The 23,756-nt window shown below is 41.0% G+C and overlaps 2 protein-coding genes across 9 annotated transcripts in view; one reads left to right on the forward strand and one right to left on the reverse strand.

The window, feature by feature from the left end:
• Positions 1–234: 234 nt before the first annotated feature.
• Positions 235–23,275, reverse strand: AP4S1 (adaptor related protein complex 4 subunit sigma 1). Of its 4 annotated transcripts, none has more exons than XM_066997260.1 (7): positions 23,138–23,275; positions 17,026–17,178; positions 14,585–14,775; positions 13,069–13,155; positions 11,929–11,997; positions 8,539–8,550; positions 235–1,001 (listed from the first exon to the last, which is right to left on the reverse strand). In XM_066997260.1, the coding sequence occupies exons 3-7, from the start codon at positions 14,720–14,722 to the stop codon at positions 873–875; spliced, it is 435 nt and encodes a 144-aa protein (XP_066853361.1). In that variant the 5' UTR covers positions 14,723–14,775; positions 17,026–17,178; positions 23,138–23,275; the 3' UTR covers positions 235–872. The 4 variants fall into 4 exon arrangements, with proteins under 4 accessions (XP_066853361.1, XP_013029763.3, XP_066853362.1 ...); XM_013174309.3 differs by lacking the exon at positions 23,138–23,275 and adding an exon at positions 18,811–22,172; XM_066997261.1 differs by lacking the exon at positions 17,026–17,178 and having other exon boundaries at positions 23,138–23,253.
• STRN3 (striatin 3) overlaps positions 22,482–23,756 on the forward strand; it is a 61,833-nt gene continuing 60,558 nt past the window's right edge. For all 5 annotated transcript variants that reach the window (XM_066997259.1, XM_048058656.2, XM_048058655.2 and 2 more), the window contains exon 1: positions 22,482–22,988. In XM_066997259.1, the coding sequence (XP_066853360.1) occupies positions 22,650–22,988 (339 nt within the window). In that variant the 5' untranslated portion in view covers positions 22,482–22,649. The remainder of the gene's footprint in view (positions 22,989–23,756) is intronic.

Genomic DNA, 23,756 nt, shown 5'->3' on the forward strand with positions numbered 1-23,756 from the left:
TGGAGATGAAACAGTGTTTTGTATGCCTTGTGAATAAAAGTTGTTGTAGCTATGTCCTCCTACTACAGAAGGAAGACTTGATTTGGTACTTAGATGGTCCTGAGAAACACGCGTATTTCTGGTTGTCTCTCTTTTGTGATGCACGGACAGAAAGAAAAAAAATACACTGGTTTGCCAAAATAAAATAGATTTTCTGTAATTTATGAAGCAAATATGTATAATATTTAATCAAACTCAGATTTAAATTATTTTATTAATATTATTTAAGTGTAACTTCTAGTTACAACTTACATGGTATGCAGGAATCTTAAAAACGCCTATACTTCTGTTATTTACATTTCTTTTGTAACCAGAAGAAGAGGGTCTCTGTGGAAGAGACCAGCTTACTGATGAAGGCTGAATCTAGTCATAGAAGTTACAGAGCTTTAATTTACAATATGTTTGTATGAAAATAAAAAATACAATGTTGGTGCTTAAAGAAGGCATTGAAACTGTTTGAAATTATATTTCCATATTTTCTGTCTTCTAGGTCAGGTAGAACGATAAATGATTGAAAGGGATACCTACACAGTCACGTGTAAGTCTCCATTACTTTATTCCTAGTCTATTTACAACAAAATGCTGAGAAACATTTTTCTGTTCTAAAAGGGCTTCTGCTGTGTCCGTAGAAAGCTGCATCTGAAAATGAAGGCTCTGCTTTACGGTTAGCTGTCTTTCCATTAGGTTTGTAGGGCATAGGAGAAGCAGGAAATATCTTCCAACTAATTTGAACATTGCATGAGTTGCTCTTACAAAATCAGAAAATGACTTGTTGCCATGCTCTTGATGATTTCACCATCTTTTTTAAATGCTTTAGTCAGTCTGGCATCTTCCTAGCTCTCTGCCACTTTGTCGAGCACAAACAGAGGGGCAAGAATTCTGTTTCGGTTCGTCTCCACGATGCAGCCATTTAGCACCATTTCATCCAAAATGATGTGCACTCTATCCAAATTGAACATGATCTAGAAACATTACAAGTTAAGTACATTTTGAACAACATGAAGACAAATTTGGAGAAAAATCTTAGGCATCTTAGTCTTGCTTGTTGATTAAATCTTAAATAAAGTAGGTATTAATTTATTCTAGTTACGTGCTGTTTGTTTTCCTAGAACTAAGGAGACAGTACAACTGGCACCTTTTCACAGCCAGAGAGATGTCAAAACTTGGTACTAGAGAAGTCAAAGCACGAAGTGTTACATCTTGGAACATGACCACAGAGAAGTAAAAGAAAGGTAAACCTGAACTTAGATATGTAGGTGGTTAATTTTACTGTGTGCCTGAGTATCATCTATTCCTTGAGTATGAAATGTTATCAAGGGAAAAAGGCTTTGAATGTAAAGATAACCGGTATTTTGTATTTCTTCTAACCAAAGTAATTTTCAGTCATTTTCAGTCAAATTCTTAAAAATCATATTCTAAAGTATAATCTGTTTTACCCTATGTTGCTGATGCTATTTACTTGATCTGCTTGAAAATAACTTCGTAAGAGGACCTTGCTGACATGAAAAGTTGATGTACTACTCTAGTAATAAGTCATAGGAGTAAAAGTAAATAAATGGTTCCTAGTTCAATAAACACTCTCTGAAATATGTTTACAATCTAACATTCACCCGAAGGAAGATAATCTGAATCATTTTTTGAACTTGGGCATTTCAGAGGGCTGCTCTGTGTCATGAGTTCTAGGAGATTGAACTACAGTGGTTTAAGGCATTACTGCTGCAAACTGCAGGAACAGTGGAAGGTACTGACCTGTATGTGACAATAGCTCAGGAGCCTGATAGTTGCATGTATTTGTTCTGGCTAGGTGGTAAACACCAGTCATAACCAGTGTTGCAACCACTAAACCTCATGAAAGTCAGCAGCCTAAGATCCGCATTCAAGAAAAGGATTTCAGTTAAGTAGCATTGAACATGCCAGTGTCTGTGTTACTAGCTTCTCTTTGAGAAGGGAAGGCACCTAATTCAGGTTAAGGAGTTCCTTCCCCTGCAACGAATGGTGAGAGCTAGACCCAACAGTAACTCACAGTTTCAAGACAACTGATGTCGAAGCCAGTACTTCAGAATGCAGAGGGGGATTTTGCTGTAGGTGTTTCTCTCAGATACAGAAGCCCAAGTCATTATTTCAGGTAAAATGACTGGCTCAGTCTCTTTTAAAACGCCATAGTAAAGATGCTGCCCGTCTTTTGTTGAGAACCCTAGAGGCTGTAGGCTGCCCTCCCTCAGCCTGGGGAATGCCAAACCCATGTTTCTCACTAGCCAAGCTTAGCTGAGATTGTAGCAACTGCATCTGCTGCCTTCTTCTTATGGTTGTTCTGTAAAATGTTGTGTACGACACTGTCACCTCAGTGCTGACATCTCATCATCTCAGTGATGAGAGAAGCTTAAGCTTTTGTCCCTGTCATGGTGACTGTTCCTGCTGCATACAATAAAGCAAAGTCTCATCAGCCCTGTCTGTGACCACTGTTCTAAAAGATGGGAAAATTTGAACTTGTTTTGGCTGAATTGTAGGGTGAATTTGTATATGCAAGTTGGTGAGACTTGAGGTAGCAGACTGTTACGTTCCTCTGCTGTTCTGGAATGGCTGTGCATGCTCTGGGCAGAACTCAGTGCTAATGCATGCATGGGCAGCAGAGCAAGCAACTGTACAGCTGCTCAAGAATGTGCATTCTGCTTGACCACAAACAGTGTCTAGGTTATGTGTAATAGCAGAACTCAGCCCCCAGAATAACTACACCACTTAATAACTACAATAATAACCACTTAATAATAACTGTACCTCTTAAGTGAGGAGGAGAAACTATTGCTGTCAACATCCATGGTTCATAAGATAGTTTCCAATTTGCTAAACTTCAGCACCTAATTTAATTTTAGGTTGTATTTTAAATACCAGACCTCTTTCTGAATTTGATCATAGGCCCAAGTTGCTTCTAAACATCAGGCTCAAATCTTTCAATTCTGAGGAACAGTACTGTCCTCGAAGCTTTCACACTCTCAGTTTCTGTGGTTCCAGAGACAAAAGTAGTTGTTTTACTTTGGCTGATTAAGGACTTATGAACATTTTCCTCCTATATTCTACTTTTCAGGTAGAAAAACAGGTCTTTACACAAGTATTTTATTCTGAGAAGTTATGATTTCCTTATTACAGTAATGTGAACACTTAGGACGAGAGTTCTTCTATTCCTCTTTAGATCAACTGTGACACTGCTCTACACAGGGCCAGAGGATCTGCTGACGAAGTTAGATAACATTCCATTCAAGTTTCAACAAGCAATAAAACCAGCTCCTGCTGGCTTTTCGTCTTTGCAGTCTACCAACCCAAGTGATTCACGGTACTGCAGTTCCAACAGAGGAGTGAGAGTGCTTATGCCCTCCCCTGAGCCAAACATCCAGGCTTCCTTTTTCACTTCTGTTCCCACCCCACTCTACCACGCTGTTCTTGGCAAACAGTCAGACTTGCACAGTCAGCAATCTTGGCTTTTTTCCCTTCCTGTAAGTCTCATGACTCTTCTCTACTCTTACATCTTGTTGTACAAACACTGCTTAGCCATTCAAGTCTGCCTGCCCTGCCCAGCGAGGGATGTCTATCTCTGAGTCTCAGCAACACTCATCCTCCCCACCTGTCACTGGTTTGGCAAGTGACCCCAATATTCAGGGTTTAAAGTCCTGAAGTCATAGATCCACACCCAGCTGAAAAACAGCAGAACAAGCCAGTTTGAGCAACTGGCAGCAGGAAGAGCTATATACGGTGTGTACGTGTACACCACCCCGAGCTTTCATTTAAGGTCTTGCTTCCTGTAAGAATCCTGGCTGCCCACACTTGCACTAGATCTGTGTAGAGGCCAAGAGGCAATTTTAAACAAGTATGCAGGAGAAAATATTTATTAATCTGTGCATCTGTAGTTGAAAGTGTAACAAAAACTTCCAGAGCACTCGGGAAAATCAGAAGCCTATGCAAACGGTGAGGTGCATGTTCTTTGGTTTGTGGATTTTAGTAAATGCTATTCTGGCCGTAAGATACAATGACAGTAAACATAAATGGCATCTACTAAAATTGGTATTTAAATGTTATGCTGACTTTTGGTAAGCTCAAGAGCTGCCCTTATTAAAGACTCTAATGGTACTTTCTAGTCTCATGAAGCGTTTTTATGGCACTTAAATACTAAAAGGAGGTAGATATGACACGGTCTGGTGTCTCCTTCCCTGAAACAACACATAGGCAGGTAGTTAAGTGGGAGAGAAGGCAATGAGAAGGGAATGAAAGGAAAGAGGCACATTCAAGTCTTACATGTGATAAATAACTGCTTCATATAGAGACACTTTAAGATATCTCAGGATATTCCAGGCAAGTAATTCAGGGTGTGTACAGGCTTAAGAAATGATGAAGTACAGCCAACACCTTGTAATCAAGTAACACACCCAGGAGCACAAACACAATCTTTGTAGATTACAGCATGAGTACTTATGTGGCAGGTGGTTTGCTACTGAATATACAACGTTACAGAACTTTGATTTCCATCCTGGCCATTCATTTTCAACTAAAGGTTGGTTGAAGGGTGGTTTTTTTTTTTGTTTGTTTGGTTTTTTTTAAATATAGGGTCAAGAAATACTCCATATTCTGATTTTATCTTTTCCAACATTTGCTTTTAGGTAACTTCTAGTCATCTAAAATCTTTTAGCCTATCTAAAAGCAGGCAAATTTAAGTCACTGAACCCTGTTTACTACTTTTTCTTCCTCAAATGACTATGCTGACACTAATTAGGAGTCTAAAGGGTGTCTTCAAGTTCTGTGATGTAGATTATTTGTTCCTACTCTGGGAGAAATTCTCTTCAAGTTTGAAAGGTGGCTGATCTTCTGATGTGAGTACATGTTCTCTTACAATACTAGAGAGAAAGTTTTCCCTTAATGAACAATTTTAAAGCTAATCCTTGTAGGTTTCTGTTTCAGCCACTTACCGTACAGTTTATTATCTGAAATGTATCCTTATAAATTCTCAATTATAAATTCATCATTCAGTTTTCTTACTACTACTTAATTCACATGAAGTATTTCCTGTATCAAAGCTTTTTATCTGTCCTAGAAGCATCAGCTAGTTGCAATGGAATGTAAAGTTTTTTTGGATCAAGACAACATTCTTGAAATACTTGGTTCTAGAGAACCCTGCCTTCCTCCTCCCACAAGGAGAATGTAAGTATCTGTTTCTTCCATATGTTAACGTCGTCAAGTAAGGTTTGCTTCACCAATTCAAGGAACAGAAAAGTCAACTTTTTGTAATTTTAAAAACTCCCAGGCTTACCAGCATATTGTTCCCTACAAAGCTTCTGTGGTATCACTTTCATTTTTATAGTCTTTCATCATCACACCAAGAAAGTAGCTCCTACACTACCCAAGCTGCAGTTTTAAGCTACATAGAATTCCGCCCACTTATTTCACGCACAAAAGTGAGGCTTGCCTAGCAATATTAACACACTGGGAAGCCAGCACCACTAGGACAATTTCATTACGTGTTTATTTGACTGTCCTAACAACACTACTTTTTTAAAACAAACCAAAAAAACCCCACATCCTTGCATGCATGCACCTGTGCAAGCACACAGACGCAAACCAAAAAAAACACCCTAAAACAAACAAAAAAACCACTAGTGATGTTATACGTTTCTATCTTAGGTACCCCCAAGTATGTGATTGACTTAATCCCAGAATGAAAAAAGCCATCATATAATGACATGCTTTACAATTCAAACAAAAGCTCCTGTAAAAACGCAGCTACTCTAGAGGTAGTCACTTAACTGGCTAGTAGCTAATCAGTGTTTGTTTCTGTAGTATGCATGAGATAACCTTTCAGTTGTTCATTAGCATCACACAGGCGTATATCGTATGTACATACAGCTATTAGGTATGAGTCCCGCTGGGCAGGATTCAAATTGAATCCGCTCCCTGTCTTGTGCTTAGGTCCCCCTCCTGAAGGCTGACCCCAGGCTCGGGCCCTTACACAAGTGAAGATCCAGGTGCCTTGGGTGAATGGGGGCGTTTGGACCTACGTGAAGCTGGAGCCCCACATTAACAGGAGCTGCAGCGCCATGAATACTGGGGTAATGCACTAAGCCTGGGAAAGTTTTAAGAATCCAGACAAATGTTGGTTGCTTAGCGTGGATTCTAGGAACATTTCAGCTGTGTGACGGTGACAGCCTTTAACTGGGATTTGCTGTGTGCATGGGTGATTATGCTCATGTTTTTGGATTTCATTTAGCTTCCTACTATTATTCATGTTAGTAAACGCTACTTTTTATATAGAATAGCTAATGTTACTTTTCAAATAAACTTCATACGGATCTGTACACAAAAATAAAACCACAGAGATGGTAAATCGTGACAATTTCCACCCAGATACGCAGTATACAAGGATTTTGTAAATACTACTTTGTGTTTGCCCCTACAGACGTTCAGACTGTACTTCCTCCATCAGCAAATTGTATTAAATGTAAGAGTTAGCTAAGGCTACTTAGCAAGGGAAATGGTTTAACCCCAGGTGGGGATATTATCTTACGTGCTCTGAAAGGTGTATTAATGGATTATTGTTTACACTGCATTAACATCTGTGTAAGACGTGTATTATATTGTTCTTATATTGTTCTTCTGGGCCTATTTATCTGCTATTCAAGCTATTGTCAGAAATAAATTCTGAATAGCCCACTTCATCACTACACCTCTGCTTTACACTTAAACGTTGAGGATATCTCACTTCACTTGAACTATTTTATGTATCTTCTCAATTTATGATTTTTTTTCCCTGAGAGAAAAATTTTGTATATATATATAGATATAAGTAAAATGTTTTATTTTAAAACTGTTCCTGAAATGTATAATGTATAAAAATGCACTTTTGAATTAAAAAACCTTGTACATCATGCATATGTTGTACATATTGAGGAGGGACATACTAGACATCAGCTCTTCCAATATTTGCACAGCTAAGATTTGAGAACTTTCTCTCAGGCTGGTATTTAATAAAAAGATAAATAGTAACATACACTTCTATTTTCCAAATACTTACTATTCATTACCTCATGCAGATGAGAGCCATGCAGAAGCTGTCTGTCTTACAGGAGTCATTGAGACACAGTACTGCACCAGTTGTAAGTGTTAGTGTTAGCATATAGTGCCACAGGTTGTCTAAACACTGCAAACTAGCGTTGTATGCAGAAGCTTGCTGGACATACAGGAGCTTTTCTCAGCTATTAATTGAGCTACTGGTGATAACTGTAGGTATATAACTACAGAAAATGTATCTTAGTATGAAAACAATGACCAGAGGCAGGCAGAATTTAGAATCATCAGTATTCAAATTAATCCATGATTAAAAAGAGTCAGGTATATGCATACTCCAAGTATACCCTATGGAGACATACGGAACTATTTTTGTTTAATTGCTGAGTATGATGGGTTAGTCTCTAATTCTGCAAAGTTCTCACAAAGTAAACATTAATTCTGATCCTTAACTATAACTGAATACAAAAAAATGTAGTGATATAATCAGAGACCTAAAGAGTCCCTTCATGCTGAAATTTCATTATTGCTCTTTTCTAACCTAGGTGAATCTAGGAGTGTTCTATTAATACCACAGTGTTTTGTGAATTTCAGGAAGGAATTGCAGTACACATACAGATATAGATTTAAGTTCAGTAAATAAGAGAGAGTTCCAGCATGTAGCAATCATTAAAATACTTAGGAAAATAAAAATAAATTATTCCCTTTTGTTTTCTTCAATAAAGAAGCGATAACAGTTACAAGAAAAATTACGGCATTTTTCTGTTGTTCATATGTTACTAATTCTTAAATTCATTCCAGAGTGATAGTATTTTACTATGTAGTGTATGTTTGTATTTAGTTTTAGTTCAGTATTGATTATATTTTAAGCAAATACTCTGCAAATCATACATGAGCATATGGATCCATAAGGAAAACAAATGTAGACATCTACAGTATCTGTAGCATAGATAGTAAAAGAGATAGTAAAACTCACCTAGACTTCTGTAAAGAAAGATCAAAGCACAAATCTGATCTTATAATGATGCTCCTGCTCTATTATTTGGCTGAAGGCACAGCTGTAACGTTCACTTCTTATTATTTGTAGCTCGTGTCAGTATCTATTTTACTGTAAACTTAAAATAAAACCCAGAAGTTATCAGTAGTTCAGTCTGAAAGTTCCCCTATGAATAGAAACTTTCATGTCTAGATGTTGTTGTTAGTTCTCTCAAAGCAAGCTCTCCATGACTTTCTTTAAATGGTGAGGCTTATCTCGATGACTGAAAATTTAACTAGGAGACCCTCATGAACATCAGCCATGCTTTCATACAGATACCCAAATGTTGCTATTTTAACTGCAAAGTTTGTGAAACCTGTGCATTGTTTTGACTGTTTTAGTCAGCATCTGAGGACAGTATGAGCTAAAACATGCACCAAAAAGAGAGACAAACGGCTTTCTGACACCAAAAAGGATACATCTAATTCACTCTGAAAGGAAAAAAAAACACACAACCATTAGTTACAGTTTCATCTTTCATCTTGGTCATTAAACATTACATAATCCTATTAGATGATGAAGTCTTCAAAATAGAATAAAATGTCTAGGGTGATTCACATTTCGGTTCCGGGCAGAACAGAAACTGCTTTTGATGTGTTACCTACCCCTGTTACAAAAGCTAGTGTTCTGAAATTTTCACTTAGAAAAAAACAAGGTCACCTGTATCAATGATTGGAATATATGCATTGCTATCTCAGTGAGTGCGTGGAGAAACAGCACCTCTTAATCATGGCATCTCCAGACCTATATTCTCTCTTCCTCCTTCTGCAAAAACAAGATGTTAACTTCAATTTTACAATTCATATGAGGTGCAGCTGAGGGGGTTGGGGTTGTTTAGCTTCAAGAAGAGAAGGCTCAGGGGAGACCTTATTGTACCTGACAATTACCTTGAAGGACATTGTAGGAAGGTGGAGATCAGGCTTTTCTCCCAAGTACCAAGTGATAAGACCAGGGGAAATGGCCTCAAGTTGCGCCAGGGGAGGTTTAGGTTGGATGTTAAGAGAAGTTTCTTTACTGAAAGGATTGCACGGCCTAGGCTGCCCAGGGCAATGGTTGAGTCACCATCCCTGGAGGTCTTTGACAAATGTGGATTTAGAACCTAGCAGCATGGTTTAGTGGCAGACTTCAGTACTAGGTGAAAGGTTGGACTAGATGATCTTGGAGATCTTTTCCAGCCTGAATGAATTCTATGATTCTGTTATAAAAACAGTTAAAACTAAATAAATTGCTGCATATCATTTCAACAGAAAAATCTAGACAATGTATATGCATGGCTGTGGTAGCTGTGGCAGGATCTATTGGGGGAGAGAAGGTTAAGCTTTGGACCTCTACCACTTCTAACTACTGCTCCAGCCCCAGCAACACCATTCTTCACTTTTCATCACTTCCCTGTAGTCTTGGCCTCAATTTATACCATAGTTTTATTCGTTTAACTGAAGTGTCCGACTGAGAAGCCTGTGTGGTCTCTCTGCAGCCAGAAAAGATGGGTATCTTCCCCAGGTGACTCAGCACGCTTGAGACATGACTCACTTTCTAGAGATACTTGTTTGTCTCCACTCCCTGTAATGGGAGCATAGGATGACCAAACATCTAACTTTGGTGGCTGTTAAATGGCTAAATTTAGAAACAATTAATCACAGCCTCAGGTCCTGCACAGTTAGGGTGGAACTTCTCCAGTCTCTGCTGAAAGAAAGATGTCTGTTCCCTCAGAACATTGTTATCTGCAACTGAGGGAATGTATTGTACTTGCTGACATGGATTCCATTCACAGTCTAGCCCTGGCAGAGTTCTCACTGACAAAAGTACGACTACTTCTGTGGTCCAAGGTGACAAGTCTTCACCGAGTGACCTTGCCATCCTTCGGCTGGAAATTTTTATGCCTCACAAAAACTGTATTTTAAGAGTTTGATCAGTTTGAACTTCCTTTGTATTAAAAAAAGAGTGGAAAACATTGGAGTATATATTCTAAACAGTAAGTGGAGTTCTTCCTAGGTAGCTGTTACAGAAGTGAAGGGGACTCAGAGCTGTACCTCACTTGCAACTTTGAAAGCTTCCCCCTAATTCTGTTAGGGGATCCAAGCTCTGTAAGCTCCATTAGATAAAAATAGAGTACGTGAGAATGTTTAAAGCTCACAAACCTAAAAATAATAGATGACAAAATGTCATTCTAGAGCAGGACAGATGTTCTTTCCTTTCCCAGAGTTTTGTTTCCATTGTCATCATCATAATTTGGGATTCTTCTAAAATTCTGCAAATCCTGAACACTAATCCATAATAGTACAAACATATACTTTTTTGTCCTGTGGTTTCTGTCAGAAACTCCAGCTAGAATTATAGCCCTCTTCAATGTTCTACCATTTACTGTTAACAGGCTATTAAAAATAGAACCACGGAATGGCATGGGATTTCAACTACCCCACTTTTCACTTCCCCTAGTTTTAAAACTTATATGCTAGGAGAAATACCAAAATCTGTTAGGATGAATTCAGCAAATTTCTAACAACTATCAGTGGTTGTGTGATAGATGTGGTCAAGAAATTATATATACATATTTATACGTATAAGAACTAAATCTATTTGTGCTCTGCCTAAGTACAGAAAATAAAATTTGAGAAGTGGTTGGCAACTATTAGCTCAATTAGATAAATAAGATTTAGGTTTTACTGTGCGTTCGCATGCTGCAGGGATCAAATTCCACTCCTGGTTATTACTGCTCAGGTTGGGACTGCAGTCATAACAATTTTAAGAAATACATTCTGAACTTTGTACAGTCAGAAAGTGATTTACTCAGTACCAGGAGTTTCAAAAGGCTGGTACAGCAGTAGTTGAAATAACATCCTAAAGCATTTGTCAGGCATCTGAACAGTGAGGAGTTTAGAAGACTCTCTCAAGCACGTCCTTGAATTCACACAGGAAGCTCTGCCATGTCTGCTGTGGTGCTAGTACTGGGGAACCTACATTATAAACACTGCGTACTGATTGCTTGCATCTGTATTTACCAATGTAATACCCTCAAACTGATGGACAATGGACGAAACTCCATCCAGTACTCTTTTGTGAGATGGGTATCTAACACACTTCAGTATAGCCAAACTGAAATTGTGCCCAAGTATTATCTGAGATGAATTTGTTTATAAGGAGATTATTTCAAATCCTATATTACATAGCACAGGTTCTAACCAGCGTTATAATGCTGCATTTTCCAGCTGCATCTTCTACCAAAAGGGAAAGTGTCATTTTAACTGGAGCTATCTCCATCTTCAAATCCTCACCAAAGTGACAGTCTTTACAATAGCTGTTACATCAGATACCCACTGTTGCACAACAATATGGGGAGTACAAGTACAGACTGGTTGTTGAGGTTTTGTTTGCTCTGTCCCTCTAATTGTGTTGTGTTGTCAGCCCCTGTTTAACACTTATACTCTCTTTATGATGAATTAAGTATTTTGGGAACATTATACTAAGAACCATTAAAAAAAAAGTGAGGAAAAAACTCGTATTTCTTTAAAACATAGAATGCCATGGCTATTTTGAGAGTAGATGACCCAGAGAAACCCCTGAGTATAAGCATATAAAAACATGCTTTTCTACCAAAACTATTTCTGGTATTCCTTGTCTGATGATTTATAACCCACGCATGCTTTTACTACTCTGAAAAATCAACTGTATTTTTTTAACAGTGATAATATGCTAAAGTCTTCAAAAATCTACAATAATATAAAACAACTTTCATTTATTACTTATAATGACATTCACTAGAGCTTTGAAAGAGAATAAACATTTTGTAATAGATTCAATGTCTCACTCACCACTCTGCTGAAGTATTTGTCCAAAACCTCCACAAAATTATGAATTAGTTCATATACTGCCATCTCATTCTGAAATTAAATTAAAAACGAATGAATGTTAAATGAACAGATAGAAACAACGGTAGTATTCTTAGTGTTATTTCAGCTTGTGATGTATGAAAACCAACTAGAAAATCACAGGAAGTACTACACTAAAGAGCACAAACTCCGTCTATTGTAGCAAGAGGAGGTGTGGTTACACCTCGCTGAGCACCAAGAGCAGGCAAGTGCTCAGGCTCGTAAGCTTCAAGCCAGGCCAGGGCAGCCACCTGAGCAAGCACTGCAGAACCGAATGGATGTGTCTTGCTTGGGCTGCTGCCATCCCACTGCATCCTTTCTTCTGCCATCCCCCACATCACCTAGACAAATTCAGGCAGCTGCACTACGCCTAGCCATGCTGAAGTCACACCTGCCCACTGCAGTACAGAGACACACTATGCTGCAGCAGTATTGACGGATGGGTTTTTTTGTGGTACAGCGAAGCCAAAAGAATGTGCCCTGAATTGCTTGCAGTTATAACCCTTGAAGACACCACTGTAGTCAGCAGCTACCTTCCACACCACCCCATTAAGGTCTCCAGGAGAAAGTTTTAAATTAACTTCTGAGAACTGGAAGTCAACGTAAACACTTGAGGGCTGACTGAGCCTTAAAGGCATATTAAGTAACAGTACTTATCCATTTTCAGTCAGATACCTTTTTTTTTTCACTTTTGTTTAAAAAATAAAATAAATTGGCATATGACATGTTACGGATCTTTTTTCTTTGGTCAAGGAGGATAAAAACAGTGAACAGTTAGGAAGTCACTACACAGGAGACATTTACTGAGAAACCTCACCCTAAAAATTTATGTTTAATCAAACGTAAATTTAGAAAGCAGAATCAGTACAAGGCTCATACAGACTGCCTCATGATAATAGTTCGGGCTATTGCTAGAGAATGAAGTCAAACAACTGTGTTTTTCTTGTATACTTTTTTTTCTTTTTGCAATGACTACTTGAAATTCTCTAATAGACGTTGCAAAATTCCATACAGGAAAAAGATTTGACTTCTCGCCTGTGATTACTACAAGCTTAGATCTCAAGAGTGAATATAATTTCTTACCTCTGTCTCATTGATTCCGACGACAACGAAAAGGGCTGCGTACTGCCGGTATACCAGCTTAAAGTCCTTATACTCAATAAAAGAGCACTAGGCAAAAAACAAAATTAGTCAAACACAGTAGTTGCCATTTAATCATAAGACATTACTAAGCTTTCATTTACATAAGACCCACAAAAAAACAATGGATTTCCCAAGGTCCATCAAGTAATTTTGACTTGAAAGAAGGTAGGGTAACTTTTACACAAAACCTTTCATCTACTGACAGAAAACATGGTACCACTTTTTATGTAGGTAAACTGAAATGATTTGTTAGAATTGAAGGACAGTCAATATTTCCCCTATATTTTCAATTAGAAGCACTTCCAAAAGAGACAAACTGAAGGTCACTTTCATATTTAACAATGATCAATATTCTTGTTATAAATACTAAGAGTATTAGAAGTCCAGACACGGGAGAAATCCGCATGTAGTTCACCATGAGACAGGAGCCAGTAGATGGTGCTATTATACACTGCTTTACACGTCACCTTTTTTAAGTAAGGTTTTGCTCAGTTCTTGAAATGGCAGCATACTGTTAATTCTTTGGGTGAAGTTTCTGTTCAGAGATGCTCTTGCAAGCACAGATCAATTTCTTTAGCCACTGCCAATTCCATGAACTGGAGTAGTTTATAGGGACTAGTATTTTTTCTGAGGCTTTCTAGAACAAAATAGGGTAGGACCACTGTTCCAGCACACACATAATTAATGACAAAGAAGGTGACTTCAGAACACAAACCAAAATACCTCATTCATATTCCAAGTCACACATTTCTCCTCAAATTCAAGTCAATGTGCTTGAAATTTTCGCTAAGTTTGGTACTTGTCTTGAAGAACCAGTGGCTCAGTTATGTGAGCCATAAAATCTCAACTGTCATCTAACAAACTTCCAACAACTGAGTTTCCTGACTTTCATGCACAAGTTGTGAATTTTTTTTTTTAATAAAAATGCCTAAAAAGCATTTCAGACCTATGAAGGCTGAAAAAAATGTGTTTCAAAAAAAAAAAAAAACCACCCTCTGTTTTAGAAAGTCATATCACATCTTGAAATCCTAACAAGTTTTTTTTTTTGTTTGTTTTTTTTTTAACTTGGAGCTGTCAATGCTACACCTACTATCTTCTCGGCAAAGAAAACTGATGTCTTGATGCCTATCTATAGATCACTACTAGCCAAGCAACAACAGGAAAAAATAAATTCTTCCTGGACTTCTGAGCTTATTCAAACAAACAGGAAGAATCTTCATGACAGTGAAAGAGAAAAGTCCAAAATCATTGTAAGCCTCAGAAAAAAAAACATTTATTCAACACAGAATCATAGTTATCTGAACGAACACATAATCTAGAAACAACTTTTTTCTTCATGGGTGCAAATGAAATAATGACCTGCAATGGAAACTGATTTGTTTCTAGAATTATTTATGTGAAAGATGTGCAATGTTAATACAATAAAACGTCTAACAAAAAATATGTAAAAACTTACTTGATCCTTTGAACGGGAGAGACAGTTTTTGATTACTTCAGCTTCCAGCATTGTCCGTTTATGAATTTCTACATGCTCATAATACCTAGAGAGCCTCGTTTGACCTTGTTTGTTCACCATAAGAAAAAATTTTATCATTTCTTTTTTGTTGATCTCAGTGGTAGATTTGATTTGTCAATGCAGGAGTATTTCTGTGAGGAGAAAAAAAAAAAGTATACATAGGAGTTATAAAAGACTTCCCAGAAGTTGGCCAGCCCATATTTGCACATATTTATTTCCAAAACAGAACATAGGAAAAAAAAAAAAACCTCTAATCTTTTGCACACATCCCAAGAGTAATACTCCATTTTTTTTCTATACAAATAATCACAAAGTATCAAAGCTTCTCCATTATCAGGCGATTTAATTGCTTTGCAGAATTCTGGGAATTCCAGGAGTACACAATTTCTTCTTCTACTACTCCACATTTTCTCAATCTACTCAACATTTTCTTCTTGCATGCTAGCTGGTTTGGAAACATTATCAGAAATTTGTCCAATATCAAATCATAAAATTAATGCAGCTGAAAAGAGCAAAATTGGACAGTTTGTTGGTGTTTTTTTGTTTGTTAGTTATTATTTAAAAACTTAGTTTATACCTTCCTGACATCAGACTGAAGGGAGAGAGGACAAAGGGATGTGTATGGGCCACTTCTCTAACACAGAAGTAAAGCCTCTAAGCCTCCCAAATATCTGGTTATCAGCATATATCTTGGTCTGGACCAGGAGCTGCTGCAATCCACTTTTTCCAATCTGCTTTCCCCTATTGAAGGTAGCTTCTACACATAATGAAAACTGAGTGTGGGTCTTAGGAGAAATTTCTAAGGAGAAATCTCTTCATGTTAATTACTCTAAACAGCTTAATCTTAATCTAAATAAGTATAAATCCACATAATACCATTGAAATACAAACGAAGAATATAAATGTGCCACATACAAGGTACAATGAAAAAGGCTGTCAAAAAACAGAATCTGCTTGCTATACGAAAAAAAAAATCTTTCTCATGTTTTGAAACCGTGCAAAAAAGGTAAACTGCATAATGCATAAATTCTGGGCTATTTTCTTTAATACCAGAAAACAGTCACTGTAATGTTTTCCATCTGACTCTATTTGGATCACAGACTTATTGGCCCATATGTTCTTGAGGTTTATACACTGGCAACACAGCAAACACTGCAAAAGCTATTTCTTTATTCTAATTCTGAAAACTTGCTCCTTGCCTGGTGCTTTACCAAGGTATAATGCAAATATCTTCTCCTAAGATCCCAGAGTTCCTGCGAGAAAGGGCAAACTTTTACCAGGAATCCACAGAATAATATAGTGTGGCCCTTTGTTTTAAAAAAAGGTGTATCTTAACAGTGTAGAAGGGCACAAGGGAAAAATGCAAAAATCGGCATTGATCTCTGAGTCAGCAGCTTCATAGGTATTTAAGCCATCTACTGATTTTTTATAACAAGGCATGCTGCATAGGTGCTGCCTCATATTACTGGCAACCTAAACAATCTGGCTATATTTAGGGGTGATACCACCTCAATCTTACATGATAGTGATACAAGAAATCCCAATATATCGTGCTACCATTAATTATTGCTTACTTCTCATTAATATTGGTCACCTAGTTATTTCCTGAAAGAAAAGCCACCTCTATTATCATCGCTGCCATCTGAAGAAAGCGATCACATTCCCCACAGCGTGCTGTGGTTTACTTACTACGCACAGAAATCTAGATTCATATACTAAATGCATCTTCACTAATTAGACCTGATAAGTGATTAGAAGATATTGTAGGGGCATTTCTTACCCTTGTGAAACTACCATATAATTTAAATTGTTTTAAAATTAGATATGGGAGGGAAGAAATCATAAACCAGATCCACAAAATGAGTCAACAATAGAAGGAAAAACTCCTGCAACAGATATACAGGTTCAACAGACCTATTTCAGTAAAGCAGCCTGGTAGGAGTTTTACTGCTTTAAAGAAACCTTCACCAAAAAACAGGATCTTTTGACTGGATTGTTTTCTAACAGACATGCTGCCATTGGACAAAAATATAGCCTTAATTGGGAGTTAACATCAGCAGTAAATTCTTTAATCCTCTTCTTTCCTTTACTGTCTTCCAAACAGGTAAGACATTTGAAAAGGACGAGTAGGACTATATTTTCTCCATTAAATCTTCACAAGTCCTTCAAATGAAGGAAAATACCAGAGGATGTTATCAGCTAGCAGGGAGAGCTCTTCCTTTGCATTATCCTACATATGCAAGAAAGCTTTTATCCCTGTTATTCTGTAAGTTCCCCTTTGATCTGCTCTGGTCTGTAGGACACCTCCAGGGAACAGGAGTCCAGAATCAATACGAATGACAATAGAGTCTGTTTGCAGCCCTGACAGTCTGTTTTCTCACCTCCAGCAGACACAGTGAAGTCTTTATGTCAAGAAGAAAGTGTCTTTTTGTTGATTTCCTCAGACGGAAGAGTCAGAACGTTAATAAATGCTGCTGTGGGGTACACAGCTTGTCCGCTGGGCTCTGGGCTCTTGAACGAGTGGAAGTGGTTCTCTGAGAAAGAACAAATGAGGCAATTAAGACAAAAAAGGCCCAGATGGAAATGTATTAAGGGAGCTTCCCTGTCAGACGGCAGCTCAGGCTGACATTTATGATGAAATGAGAAAGTACCATCTATATAATCTCTTCTGCATTTCACATATGGCTCTTTTTTTTTTTTTGCCTGCTCTATTTTGTACTGCTACTTGAAGTTACAGCAGTGCAATGAGATGAGATGTCTCAAGTAAGGATAACAATGGATGACTCCTTCCAGATGAAACTTTACACAGGACCAAAAGAAAGCCTGACTGCTAAAGAATAAAGGCTTGTGGTGTGAAAGAGGAGCAATCTAAGAAATGCTGCCCATTGTTTTAATGAAAAACAAACAAGGTTGGGCACAAGAGACCACAAGGCATGTTGTTGCTACCAGCTGCAAAACACGTCTGTCCCAGCTAGACAGACCATGATAAAGACATAAACAATTTTTCCTTTTTCTTCTTAGTTTTACGTTGCTTCTTTCTGTTTGGTACTGCTGAATTATAAAGGAAGAGCCCTTAGCTTTGGGCAAGCTGTCTCCCGGCTATTTGAATCCCCTGGGCACGAATGGAGCTGCGGAGCACCAGGGTGCAGGTGCTGCGCGAGGCCTGTTGCCGGCAAGCGCCTCGGCCACACAGTTCCTTCCCCAAAGAGTAAAAACCTGAGGCTTTACGGGTCTGGAGATACTGAGATGAGACCAGAGGAAGGAAGGATGCTAAAACCACCTCAGGAACATTAAGAGAGCTGTTGTGTTTTGAGTTACCAGTACACGATACGTAACAGAAGAATCTGAAGAACTGATACGCATGGATCCTACTGCAGGATTGGCCCCTAATCCTAATTACTCCTTTATTAACCTAATCTTTCTACATGGTTAATCTGGTTAATGCTGGTGTTAGGACTAATGTATCTGTGTATTATTTCAAGTGGCCTGGATTGTTTTACATATTAAAATACTTCAGACTCAAATTATTATTTTTTAAATCCTCACAAATGCTCTTATCCAGAATCGATATTAAAAAAAAATTGAATTATGCTGTAACAGTGGTAGAACCATAGCAGTACTCAAACGTGTCACCTGTAATTTATGACACAGTCATCATTCACAGTATTACAGTAGGTGATTAACAGCTGCAGGGGAGAGGTCCGCTAGTATCGCTAGTCGTTGCTGTGTTTTTCCTGTGAGCCTCAAAGACAGCTTCCAAAATTTTATCTGTAAATGTTTCTCACACAAATGACAGTACAAGCACACGATTTTGTGCAGAAATACTGGAATAAATTTTCTATCTGATTTACATGTAAAAATAAATATAGACATCCATTACATAAAGCGTGCAAGTACAGCTGTGGAATCTGGCTTTGAGAATAACTCCAGTGTTAAAAATATCTTATTTTTATTTTCTTTAAAAATAAGTATTTTTAAAAATCACCTGTGTAGAAATAAAAACATTTTCTTGTATAGTTTAGGCAAAACCAGGAAATTACTGAGTTTTGTTTCTCTCAGTTTATTTCTTCTTTCATCTTATCTTTCAGATACAGAAAATATGTTAAAATGTTTTGCATACGTAAGATGTGAAGAGATCTGTGAAGTGTAATAAAACAAAAACACACCTGTGCATGTTGATGGGCGAGGAATCTCCCACTCCTTCTAGTTCCATGTATTTCAGGAACTACTTTCTGTGATCAATTATGAGTACTCTACTCACAACGACAGTTCTGTGTCTTCTGGTACAGCTCCTACATGCTTTTCTCTGCGTTCTCACGCACTTTCCTGCATGTATGCATGCATACACACACAAATCCAACAGGAATTACTATGCTTTTTTGCATACAGAATCAAATAGTTAAGAGAATTGGTGACATGATGCAACACTTTCATATCACTGCCATTATTTTGCTCATTTTAGTAATGAAAAGATGTTGCTATCTGAAGGCTGCCTATTCATTTCCGACAAATCGTCTCATTCCAGGTCACTGGACAACTATCTGCATCACAAATGGGCTTATGAGCAGAAGACTTGAAGGAACTACCCAGATCCTGATGGACTGTCAAGCCCAGCTTTCCCAGTGACAGTCAACCACACATTCCAAATTTTGTCCAGAATAGCCTACAGTACATGCTTCTCATGTACCTGATCTACAAAACACCTATGAAACACTATGACATAATGAAGACTCCCTAGAAACAAAACCCTCAAAGGTTTCACACAGAGAAGACATAAAATATCTTGAAATTGCGAACTTCAAAACCAAGTACCTCACTGAACAACTGAGTAGCTTTCTCCTTCATTTCTTCTACAGGAGGTTTCTTCTGTGTGGATAATTTGGCACACACATAAACTACATACAGTGTAACTACTGTGATTTAGATATGCGTTGTTATGCTGTGTGAGAGCTCACTCTCGTTAAATTATCTCCTGCACATAAATATCTGTGAGAGAAAACCGGTATCGTGATTGGCTTCTGTGACTCACGGTGGTAGGGTAGACTGATGGAATCTTTGAAGACCTACAACTCAATAGCTTCGGCTCGTTCTGAACCGGCAGACAGGCGGAAGGACTAAGGGCTATATGGCTCATGGAGAGATGCTTCTGGGTTTTGCTGCCCCATGCAGGCTCACCCTCCTCACCTGTCCGTATAGGTAACTCCAGCCTCATATATCAGGATAAACTCAGCTCTGCTCGGCTTGCTGCAGAACGCTGAAACAGAAACCGTGATGGCAGAGGAACTACTGCCAGGATGTGCCAGCTCTGGAGGCAGCATAACCACCTGAGACACCTCAACATAAGCTGTCCCAGCTCGCGAGTCACACCCCTGAATGCAATCTTTTCAGATACTGGTTGAGACCTCTGAGAGAGGCAAAGCCTGCAATACCTGTTCTGTGGATAAAAAGGAGGTCTTACATCTCCAGTGTGGCCAGCCCTGCAGATTTCACATGCAGTTATATTAAACATTCTAAACGATTTTAATTACTCCTCCACTACAAGCCACAAGCACTTAAAATTAATTTATTTTTGTCCAAGATTTCACCAATATCCATGCATACTCTCATACACAGATGATTAAAGAAACACAACCCAAGTTTGAGACTTTGGGCAGCACAGTTATTATTCCAAATTAGATTTCTGTCTGTCAAGTTAAAACCACTCTAGTCAATGGCCACAGACTTAAAAGCATGTTAGTTGTTATGCTGTAACAAAGTTCAGCAACGTTTTAGGACTCTGAGTTAAAAATGAAAGAGGTTAAGTATAGCAAGCAAGAAATACACAACTTCATCTTTACAGATTTCCTTTGCCAAGAATAAAATAAACATTAGTCAGAACTGTAAGCCAATAATTCACTGTATTGTCCAACTCTACAAACAAGTTGGTTTTCTGGATGCAGAGGTTTTAAGTGCATTTCATCTGTGTGCTAAATGTAGAACAAAATGGGTTACACTGGAATTAAAGCATCAATGAGAATAAAAAATGGTCAAATAATAGAGCTACAAGCATGTGACAACAGGTGAACAAATATTTTTGAGGTATACGTTAGCCTACTGAACTTGCTGGCTATGAATTTACTGTAAAAAAGTATGTAGCAAATGAAGACAGTTCATTTATTTGATACTCTTGTTCTATTTTTGTTCTGACCATGGACAAGGCTTTAATAAAAGTCACATCTAGTATCACTAGTACTTATCGGTAACAGCGATCATTTCTGTATTCTAGATCTTATTATTGCTCAAATTACAATCCACCTGAAGATGAAACAACTTGGTCTATGTGGCTTTAAAGTAAATCACCATGTTTCACTTCAGGATCAGGAATTTTAAAAAAAGCAGCCTTGCTAATCTAGGGAAGTCAAGGAGGAAGGAAAGAGTAAAAAAGTCTTCCTTTGCTGTTCAGTTGTCAGAATGCTGGCTGAATATAGTAACGGAATTAAATTGCAGTAACTCCCATGTATTCAGCAACAAGGAATGTCTCATAAGACTGTAAGCTAAACAAAAGGCTAAACCGATTGTGAGGTAAGGCGTAATTTTTGGTAATGATTCGATACTGCCAGTGGAGAATGAAAAAAAAAATGCTGAAGAGTTGGATTTACATAGTATGGAAATCTGTATGGAAAAAGGAAAAATGTATGATGAATTTGTTGTAGGAAATGACTTCATGGAGAAGTCGGATAAGAATTGGTAAAACAACTGAAATAGCAACATGCACCTGAGAGGTCAGCAGAAAGAGGAAACACCAGTACTGAGACAAGCAGTATTTATTTTTCAGTAATTAACGCAATTACAGCTCTGTCAAGAATGAGTCCCAGTAAGGACGCTATCCATATTTTTATGGCATGAGTACAGCGCATATGCGTTTTCAAGAGAAGCAAAACCAAATTCCTATCTTACTTAAAAAGGGGTGGCCTTTCTATCTTGTTGGATAGGATGCGGTTACAATTTGGAAATAATGCGTTTCAGAGCAGAATTTTGCAGCCAGGGTGGTTTCCCCTACCCATACTGTGGTGTTGACCAGAGCACGGCTATCACAGGTACAACCTCCCCAGATGAAAAAAAAACACTGATTTCTTGCAAAACCTTCTTTGTGTGGTAATGGCTTTTGAATGGTGTTATGCACTCTCTTCCTATCAATGAGAGGAAACACCACACAGAAAGCGAGACACCATGAACTTCATCTAAAAAAAATGTTTACGATGGTTATAAGGACTAGGCAGCTTCTGGAGACATACCCTAAATTTAGAACATAAAACTGCCTACTCGTGAGGCTAACGAAGGGCACCACTGAACTGCTGGGAACGTTAAAGACCTGAACCCCGCGGGCTTCAGGTGCTGGAGATGCACGGAGACAGGGGGCACGCGGGGGCAGGCGGCACACCAGGCTGCAGGCTCGGCGGCCGGCCCACGCGGGACGCGCCTGCACAGCCCCCACGGGCGGCTCCCGAAGCTCCGTGGCTGTGGCCGGGCACGACATGGCCGCCCCCCCCCCGCCCCGCTCCCCTCATGGCGGCCGTTAGCCCCGAGCCGCGCGGCCGGCCCCGCGCCAGCGGCGGGAAAGGCGCAACGCCCGCTCCCCCTTCCCCCCCCCCAACGCACGGCGCTCACCTCCCCCAGGCGCATGCGCACTCCGCCGCCTTGCCCGGCCGGGAGGAGGAAGCGTGAACGGGGGGGGAGAGAGAGGAGCGATTTCCCGGCAGGCGCCGCGCCGCTCCCCCTCCCTGCCTCCCTCCCTCCCTCCCTCGGCGGGCGGCCGCGGGTGGGTGGGCCGCGGGCTGCAGGCTGTAATGGCGGCCGGCGGCGGCTCGGCGCTGCTCTGACACCCGCACACGGCCGGGCGCAGCCCCCCGCCTCCCCGCAGCCGTCCCGCCTCCCCCGCCCAGCGCCGCTCGCCCCCTCCGCGGCCCCCCGCCGCAGGCCCCCGCCGCGGGACGAGGAGCAGGAGGAGGAGGGCTCCCCGCAGACAATGGACGAGCACCCCGGAGCCGGGGGAGGAGGAGGCGGCGGGATGGCGGCCGCGCCGAGACCGCAGCAGCCGCCGCCGCAGGCGGGTGGGAGCGTGAACCTGCAGCCGGCCGGGGGCTGCGCGGGGGCCGGCGGCGGCGGCGGAGGAGGAGGAGGGCAGCAGCAGCAGCAGCCGCCGCAGGGCCCCGCGGCCCCGGCCGGGCAGGAGGCGGCGGGCCCCGCCGAGCTGTCCCGGCCGCAGCACTACACCATCCCGGGGATCCTGCACTACATCCAGCACGAGTGGGCTCGCTTCGAGATGGAGAGGGCGCACTGGGAGGTGGAGCGGGCCGAGCTGCAGGTACGGCCGGGCTCCGCGCGGGGCCGGGCTCCCGGCCGGGACCGGCCCGGGGGGCTGCGGGCGGCGGGCCGCCATCGGGCTGCGGGAGCGGCGGCGCCGCGGGGAGCGGGGCCCCTCGGCTCCCCCAGGCCGCGGCTCGGGGACGGTACCTGCGGCGGGGCCGGCGGGGGAAGCGGCGTCGGCGGGCGGCGGGGCTCGGCGGAGGCGCAGCCCCTCACGGCCCGAGCTGGGCTCCCTTCCCCGGGGCAGCCATTTTGGTTTGTAGCATGGCGCCCGCCCGGGCTCCCGGCTCCGGAGGCAGCCCCGCTCCGCAGGCCTCCGGCCCGCTCCCGGCGGAGGGCGGCCGCTGCCTCGGCGCCGGCGGCAGGGCGAGGAGCGCCCTGACAGCTGCCATCGCCGCCCTCCCCGAGCACAATGACTGCGGGGCTCTCCGGGCCGGGGAGCGGGTTAGGGAGAGCCAGGGCCTGCGGGGGCCGCAGCCTCCCGGAGTGCGGCGAGAGGCTGCTCGGGGGTGCGGGGAGGCAGGGGGGCGGCCGCCTCAGGGGAAGGGGCTCGGAGACGGGAACTGCTCGGGTACGGCCTCGAGGAAAGCGCCTCGCCGGGCTGAGGCAGGTCCAGCACACGCTCCCTTTCCTTCCGCCTCCTTTCTGGGGAGATCTCGTGTGGGAGAAGCCGCTGCTGAAGAACAGCGAGGAGTTGGTCAGTTTAATGTCCGTGACACTACCAACTTTGTGTCGGAGCTAAAAACTGAGCAACTCTTCAGGCCAG

The sequence above is a fragment of the Anser cygnoides genome, chromosome 5 (assembly GCF_040182565.1).
Source record: "Anser cygnoides isolate HZ-2024a breed goose chromosome 5, Taihu_goose_T2T_genome, whole genome shotgun sequence".
Classification (NCBI taxonomy): Eukaryota; Metazoa; Chordata; class Aves; order Anseriformes; family Anatidae; genus Anser; species Anser cygnoides.